Here is an 8,364-nt window from a genome sequence, read left to right on the forward strand (position 1 = left end):
TTATAATCTGTGCTCATTATTGTTTGTATTTTTTAGTTGTCCATGCAGATAAAATCTCCCTGACCTTTGTAGAAAGTCCTGGTTGTCAGTGCCTCAGTGGATAATTGTGAAAGTACTTTTGAAATATTGATTCTTACTAAGTTTGTGAAAGTAGTCCACGCCCAGAGGGGGCCTTAAACTCATGACCCTGAGATGAAGACTTAAGTACGATCAGGAGTTGAATGCTTAACCGACTGAGCCACCTAGGTGCCCCTGAAAGTCCTTTTGAAGTACAGATCCTTAATACGTTTCCTTACTTAACATTAAAATACATATATAAATGTGTATTATGTATGTGTGTTTGTACAGATATATGTGCACACATATATCCAACTTATACGTATTTATATATTCTAGATTGTTGGCTATCATCCTGGTATCAAATGTATGGCTAATGTCCAAGGTCCTTATAGGTGAGTCTGTGTTTTATTCATTTTTGTGTTAAGAACCTAACACTCAGGAGGTGTTTAATAAAGTGTTTACTTTGGAAAACTTTACCTCCTGGTTCCCATTTTTTTTTTTTTAAGATTTTATTTATTTGACAGAGAGAGAGCTTACAAATAGGCGGAGAGGGAGAGAGGGGGCAGGCAGGCAGGGAGAGAGGGGGAAGCAGGCTCCCCACTGAGCAGAGAGCCTGATGTGGGGCTCAATCCCAGGACCCTGAGATCATGACCTGAGCCAAAGGCAGAGGCTCAACCCACTGAGCCATCCAGGCGCCCCCACTTCCTGTTTTTAATGAATTATTTGAACTGGCTGCTTCTTATGTACCCACAGTGATGACACTCGTGAGAATGTGGGCACCATGAACTCTTGAATGCCCTCAGGAAAGATGCTGGCTTTAGGATCCAACATATAGAAGGAAAACAAATCCTCTGAGTGCTGTTTTAGACCCTCCTTTACTGGCTTCTTGTCATTGTCACTTGGTTTCCTCTCTAATATTGCATTTATCAGCTGCAAGCCACACTGTTGACTACCATCATTTGCCATTTGAATCATTTATTTATTTTTAAAAAAGCTAATAAAGTAACCTAATCAGAACATCTAGAAACGAACATTTGGAGGATGTTCTAAAATCTTGCAAAATGAATCATTATAGCTGTTTTTTTTTTTAACTGTGATAGCACATTAATATTTAATTTAATAGCACTTTATACTTAAAGGTCAGATGTTTCCCACTAAATCTTGTACCTAAGTTTTGCGATGGGCTGCTCCATTATATATAATTTTTGGCTTTGCTTATAAGCCTTTTCACTTTGACAACCTGAAAACATGATATATTCACTTTTTAGGAAAATGCGTATTTTCTTCTTTTAACATGTATTTTTTATAACCTTTTCTTTAAAATCCTTTTTTAAGGCACTGTATCAACAAATTTGGTGAATGTTCATACCTCTCAAGGTGTCTGAAGGGGAGGCCAAAGGGATTACTGATAAAGACAATGACAAGAGATAAAGAGCCCGGTGCTGGTAGAGGTGGGTTCAGTTGTCCAGGTTAGAAAGACAAGAGGCATGACCCTGATTCGAGTGCTACAGCTTTGATGAAGAGCACCATTGATGTGTATTGGAGGCAGTCTGAAGGCAAGATCTCTATGCTGGCAACTTTACTGAAATTCGGATTTGAAGTTTTTCAAAAAATGGTATAATTAAGGGAGATTTGAGTAGGACATCTACCAGTGGCTCTTTATCTCAGCCAATCATCTTTTGGAGGTTTTAGAGCATGAGCTTCAGGAGGGCATCGTGTCTTACTTTGACTTTTCCATCAAGTTACAGTGCCTTAGAGAGAACTAGAGAGCAGTGCACAAATCTGTTCCTTTGATGTTTTTAGTACATAGAAGAATAACATAAAGAGTGTGGCTATGCATTGTAGAATCTTGGAACTGCAAGGGATATTAGAAATGACATGTTTCAACATGTCATTTTGTACTTTTATTTGACTGGTGGAGAAGATAAGACCCAAGAGGGCAAGCGTTTTGGTGATGGCACACAGTGATTCGGAGCTCGCGTCAGGCGTAAAGGCCTCATGATCCTTGCAGACAACCTAGCGCTTCATGTACTGAGCACCCTCACTGCGTCCCCTGCAAACTCCAATTCTGTCCTCATTTTAAACCATAAAACGAATCTTGCCATTCTGCGCCAGATTCAGGGAACATTGAGCATAACGCGCCGACTCCTTCCCAGGCCCGTGTCCTCTGGCGCCGGCTTCGCTCCACCGTGCTCCCCGTCATTCTCCCTCCTACCTCATCCCGGCCAGCTCACGGCCCTCCTGCTGTTCCTCAAACGTGGGAAGTTCTTTTCTTTTCAGGGACTTTGTACTTAGACCTTCCATTGCCTTTGCCTGTAGTGTTTCTCTCCCCAGATCTTTCCCTGGCTGCTGCTTTCTGATCGTTCATGCCTTGGAAGAAGAATCACCTTCCTAGGAAGAAGTAGTCTGTCTTCCCCTGATTCACTGTTCTCTTATTTTGCTTTATTTTTGGCTAAGTGACATTTGCTTATTGCCAGATTCCTCTACAGGAGGTAGGGACTTTGTCTTGTTCACCCCAGACTCTCAGATATGCAGAACACTGTCTGGCACATAGTATGTGCTCATTGAATATTTACTGAGTGAACACAGGGGCAAGAGACCAAATGCTGGCAGACTGGATTGCCTGGAGTTTGGTACATGAGCGTTTAGGGCCTCTTTGTGTTCCTTCATCCTTAGCTGTAAAGTCAGTTTGCAGCTTACAGGTCTGTGGGGAGAGCAAACAAATGGTGAGGGCACAGATGCCTGTTTGTGGTTGTTATTGATTGGTCTGTGCTCCCGAGGCTCCAGGAAAGGCCAGGTCCTCTCAGGTGATGCCACCTTTGATGTCCTCCCTTTGCAGAAACATGCCCTGCTCCGTGGGGGAGGAGGAGTGGACCACCGCCCCGGTCCCCCAGACCATCGTGGACCTCTTCCAAAAGGGGAACTGGACGATGGAGAACCCCTCACCCATCTGCCAGTGTAGCAGTGACAAAATCAAGAAGATGCTGCCCGTGTGTCCCCTGGGGGTAGGGGGGCTGCTTCTTCCACAGGTGAGTCAGTCTCCATGTGATTGAGCAGATGGCAGTGCAGGCGGGCTGGGAGCTTCTGCTGGGGAGGAAGGTATGGCTGACCTGTCAGGGGGTTGTCTTTCAGTCTTGAGCTTAATTCATTTTTTTTTTTAATTTCTTTTCAGCATAACAGTATTCATTGTTTTTGCACGACACCCAGTGCTCCATGCAATACGTTCCCTCCTTAATACCCATCACCTGGCTCCCCCAACCTCCCATCCCTTTAAAACTCTCAGGTTGTTTTTCAGAGTCCATAGTCTCTCATGGTTCACCACCCCTTCCAATTTCCCTCAATTCCCTTCTCCTCTCCATTTCCCCATGTCCTCCATGTTATTTGTTATACTCCACAAATAAGTGAAACCAAAGGATAATTGACTCTCTCTGCTTGACTTATTTCACTCAGCATAATCTCTTCCAGTCCCGTCCATGTTGCTACAAAAGTTGGGTATTCATCCTTTCTGATGGAGGCATAATACTCCATAGTGTATATGGACCACATCTTCCTTATCCATTCGTCCATTGAAGGGCATCTTGGTTCTTTCCACGTTGGCGACCATGGCCATTGCTGCTATGAACATTGGGGTACTGATGGCCCTTCTTTTCACTACATCTGTATCTTTGGGGTAAATACCCAGAAATGCAATTGCAGGGTCATAGGGTAGCTCTATTTTTAATTTCTTGAGGAATCTCCACACTGTTCTCCAAAGTGGCTGCACCAACTTGCATTCCCACCAACAGTGTAAGAGGGTTCCCCTTTCTCCACATCCTCTCCAACACACGTTGTTTCCTGTCTTGCTAATTTTGGCTATTCTTACTGGTGTAAGGTGGTATCTCAATGTGGTTTTAATTTGAATCTCCCTGATGGCTAGTGATGATGAACATTTTTTCATGTGTCTGATAGCCATTTGTATGTCTTCATTGGAGAAGTATCTGTTCATATCTTCTGCCCATTTTTTGATATGATTATCTGTTTTGTGTGTGTTAAGTTTGAGAAGTTCTTTATATGTCCTGGATATCTACCTTTTGTCTGTACTGTCATTGCAAATATCATCTCCCATTCCGTGAGTTGCCTTTTTGTTTTGTTGACTGTTTCCTTTGCTGTGCAGAAGCTTTTGATCTTGATGAAGTCCCAAAAGTTCATTTTCGCTTTTGTTTCCTTGGCCTTTGGAGACATATCTTGAAAGAAGTTGCTGTGGCTAATATCAAAGAGGTTACTGCCTATGTTCTCCTCTAGGATGCTGATGGATTCCTGTCTCACATTGAGGTCTTTTATCCATTTGAGTTTATCTTTGTGTATGGTGTAAGGGAATGGTCGAGTTTCATTCTTCTACATATAGCTGTCCAGTTATCCCAGCACCATTTATTGAAGAGACTATCTTTTTTCCACTGTATATTTTTTCCTGTATAATCTTTGTCGAAGATTGACCAAAAGTATAATCTTTGACCAAAATATATACAATATAAATATATTTGACCAAAGTATAATCTTTGTCGAAGATTATTTGACCATAGAGTTGAGGGTCCATTTTTTTCCTGTATAATCTTTGTCGAAGATTATTTGACCAAAAGTATAATCTTTGACCAATATATATATATATAATATAAATATATTTGACCAAAGTATAATCTTTGTCAAAGATTATTTGACCATAGAGTCGAGGGTCCATATCTGGGCTCTCTGCTATGTTCCACTGTCTATGTGTCTGTTTTTATGCCAGTACCATGCTGTCTTTGTGATCACAGCTTTGTAGTAAAGCTTGAAATCTGGTAACGTGATGCCACCAGTTTTATTTTTGTTTTCCAACACATCATTAGCAATTTGGGGTCTCTTCTGATTCCATACAAATTTTAGGATTATTTTCTCCATTGAGCTTAATTCTTATCGGAGAGACTAGCATGTGGGTTTTGAGGGGAAAGGACTTGGTCTGCAAGTTCCTGTACCTTAGTGTAACTTGTTTCTCTATTTTGAAAAGTCAGCCCAAGTAACAACTTGTTTGAGTTAAAACTAGATCTCAGCACTCTGGATCCATGGGCTGTGGAAGGCACAGTCTGGTTTCTCCCACTGAGGTAATGTGACAAAATATCTTGTGACAGACCCAGCTCCATCCCTGCTTGTGCCACAGATGAGCTGGTGACCTCAGACAGGCCGCTCAGCCCCTGGGCCTGTTTCCTCACCTCTGAATTCGGGAGACTGGCCCATGAGACTTCTGTGGGTCTTAAAACTCTGACAGTCTCTGAGACTGTGAGTGTGGGGAGCAGTTCTGAGCCTTTTTCTGAGAACAGTTTCAGGAAGAGGCTTGCTTGTGATCTCCCTCTGTTGCTTTATCAGCATCTAGGTTGCAGGATGAGGACAAGCAATTGTAAATGGGTGTGAGAACTTAAGTCGTGGATACTTCTCTTTAAAATTAAGGGTGAATCTATTCGTCATTATAACTCCAGTGAACCAAAGTAGTCACGGGGTGTAGTCAGTGATCCTGCTTCCTGAGAGCCTTAGTGACTGTAACGAGTCATGTTCCACTGCCTATTGTTGAGTAGCTCAGAATAATTTCCTGGGGGACATCTTGGCTTGGCATAAGTGAACGGCCAATGTTGAGGGCAGAATGCACTAGACCTCAGTGTTTGGCTGATGGCAGCACCTTGGCTCTGTGGGCAGGGTCTGGTCACACTGTGATCCACTTTCTAGGGACATGAGTCACTGTTATCCATTTTGTTTTCTGCCCCAGTTGTGCTACCTAAAGACACATGTGCTTTCTTTAAATTTGCAGAGCTTCTAGTTCAGTCATGTTATAAAATAAGGTGATTTTAAAATTGGTTTTATTCAAAGTATGAGTCTCCTGTCCTAGTTATACTTTTCTTCCAAATCAGATTCCCAGAGAGTTGTGTGGATTCCAAGACAGTTTTTCAGTTTTCACTTTTTACATGGACCAAAGACTTGGATTGAAAAAATGGTATTAAAACTACCTATTTTCCTTGTTTTTTCAACCCATTTCTTCCTTTGCGCTTTGAAGGAACAGGTGGGACTTAAGAAGAGGAGGAGGAATCCTTGATGTCTTTTCATACCTCCTGGAAAATAAGATGCTTTATATGGCTGCCTCAAAGCTTAGCTCTTTCACTGTTTCCCACTTTTCCTCCTTTGTCTTTTCCCCAAGAGCTGGTACCCATAGAACTCTGAACAGTGCAAAGTGGGACCCCTAAAGTGGCCCTTTTGCCAGGAAAGTGCCATAGCTTTCTGTTTAGCCCTCTCTAGCTTACTGTGGTCAGTGACCCTCACTCTTTTGGCTCCCCATCTGCCTGCTTGAGACCTGTGTTCAGGCCTGAGTTACCAAGGTCAGAGAAGCATCAGAGACAAATAACTATTCTTTCCTCAGTGTGTCAGATGTCAGAGTCCATAATCAGGCTCAGGTCCCTTCTCTTTCCCACTGGAGCTTCTCTTAGCAACCTGGGCAGGAACTGTTAGAGTCAAAAGTTTGCCAGAATCCATTAGAGGTGGCCGTGATGTAACTTTCACAGATTCTAACTTTGAAGAAGAAATATTTCTTTAAGAAGAAATATCTAAATGAAACATGTACATATTCATGTGGAGTCTGCTGCTGAGTGGTATTATTTTCCACACTGTCTACATTTTATATCAGGCTGTTAATATAGGTATGGTGGGTTTTGCCTGGGTGCCAGTAATTCTGTCACTTCCTCTGAGTCAAAAGGTTCCAGTAAGCAAGTAAAGAAACACTTGAAGTTGTCCAGGACTTGTCAGGAAGGTGGGCCCCGAGTTGCTGGTATGTGGGAATTATTGTAGGTCAGTCAGATCATAAAGCAGCTTATTTAGGACTTTTGCATACAAAGTCATCACTGGTATTTAGTGATCTTGTGGCAGCCAGGACTGAGATACTCTATTTAATATCTGAAAGCGTGTATCTTGTATATGGAGCATGGCAGTTATTCTTTCTCTTCTACACAGTATCAGTATAGGTCATTAGGAATTTTATAAAAGAGCCTTTGTGGGATGCCTGAGTGGTTTAGTCAGTTAAACATTAGTCTTCGGCTCAGGTCACCATCCCAGGGTCTGGGGATCGAGCCCCACATGGGGCTCCCTGCTCAGTTGGGAGGCACTTTTCCTTCTCCCCCTCCCACATTTGTGCTCTGTCTCAAATAAATAAAAAAATCTTAAAAAAGAAGAGACCCTTTGTTATGGGCTTATAGGATCATTCTTATAACCAGAATCTTAGAATTTTTTTTTTTTTGGAACTTCTGTGTCTAGTAGATTGATATACTATATACTATTGTTTTAAGTTTATCTATAGCTGGAAGAATTTGAGTAGTTTCACATTAATATTTCTGTACTTGCTGAGTTTTCAAGCCATATTGTATGTGTGAGAATTTATAACCTGCTGCTCTTGTAAGGTCAGGAACAGTGGACCAGAGTGAATGCCATTTGGCCATTCTCAGGCCAAGCAGTGGGAGCAGCAGGAGAAGAAGAGGGAGGAGCAGACTCCCCACTGAGCAGGGAGCCGGATACAGGGCTGGGTCCCAGGGTCCCAGGATCATGACCTGAGGTGAAGGCAGATGCTTAATCCACTGAGCCATGCAGGTGCCCCAGTACTGGACTTTTTAACCCAGTGAGATGTTATGCATTTGTTTTTCAGTTTTTTTTTTAATATTTTATTTATTTATTTGATAGAGAGAGATCACAAGTAGGCAGAGAGGCAGGCAGAGAGAGAGGAGGAAGCAGGCTCCCTACTGAGAGCCCCATGTGGGACTCGATCCCAGGACCCTGAGATCATGACCTGAGCTGAAGGCAGCGGCTTAACCCACTGAGCCACCCAGGCACCCCGTTTTTCAGATTTTTGACTTGAAAATAATTATGTTTAAACTCTGAGTAAAAGAAATGTATTTATTTATTGAACAGATGTTTCTCCCTGGGGTATTCATCAGGGATGTGTGTGTGTGTGTGTGTGTGTGTGTGTGTGTGTGTGTGTGTCCTCCTTGATTGTGTTCTCAGCTGCATCAGTGACTCTTCAGATCTTCACTGACTTTTCTCTCTGCAGAGCATGTCACGGACATCCCTGTGTCCATCTGTGTCATTTTTGAGATGTTCTTCGTCTCAAGCCAGCTCTGTTGTGTTCCTGATCCAGGAATGGGTCCGTGAGGCAGAACACGTGCAGTTCATCAGCAGAGTGTAGACTGTCACGTACTGGCTCTCCAGTTTTGTGTGGGACATGGTAAGAACACCCACCTGCTGCTGCTTTCTAAATCTCCGTGT

General features: G+C 42.7%; 1 protein-coding gene across 1 annotated transcript; it reads left to right on the forward strand.

Annotated features, from left to right (window-relative positions):
• The first annotated feature begins 2,752 nt into the window (after positions 1-2,752).
• Positions 2,753-8,327, forward strand: LOC116570856 (phospholipid-transporting ATPase ABCA1-like). Its single transcript, XM_032308446.1, has 2 exons — positions 2,753-3,089; positions 8,150-8,327. Exons 1-2 carry the CDS (start codon positions 2,871-2,873, stop codon positions 8,282-8,284), a joined length of 354 nt encoding a protein of 117 aa, XP_032164337.1. The 5' UTR covers positions 2,753-2,870; the 3' UTR covers positions 8,285-8,327.
• The last annotated feature ends 37 nt before the right edge of the window (positions 8,328-8,364 follow it).

This window comes from Mustela erminea, chromosome 12 (genome assembly GCF_009829155.1).
Source record: "Mustela erminea isolate mMusErm1 chromosome 12, mMusErm1.Pri, whole genome shotgun sequence".
In the NCBI taxonomy this organism is placed as follows: Eukaryota; Metazoa; Chordata; class Mammalia; order Carnivora; family Mustelidae; genus Mustela; species Mustela erminea.

Bases quoted from the DNA above. Each gene is read 5' to 3' on its own strand.
- LOC116570856 (XM_032308446.1), top strand. From the start codon at position 2,871: ATGCCACCTTTGATGTCCTCCCTTTGCAGAAACATGCCCTGCTCCGTG. The intron at 3,090-8,149 runs GTGAGTCAGTCT...TTCTCTCTGCAG, and splicing joins GGGGGCTGCTTCTTCCACAG to AGCATGTCACGGACATCCCT.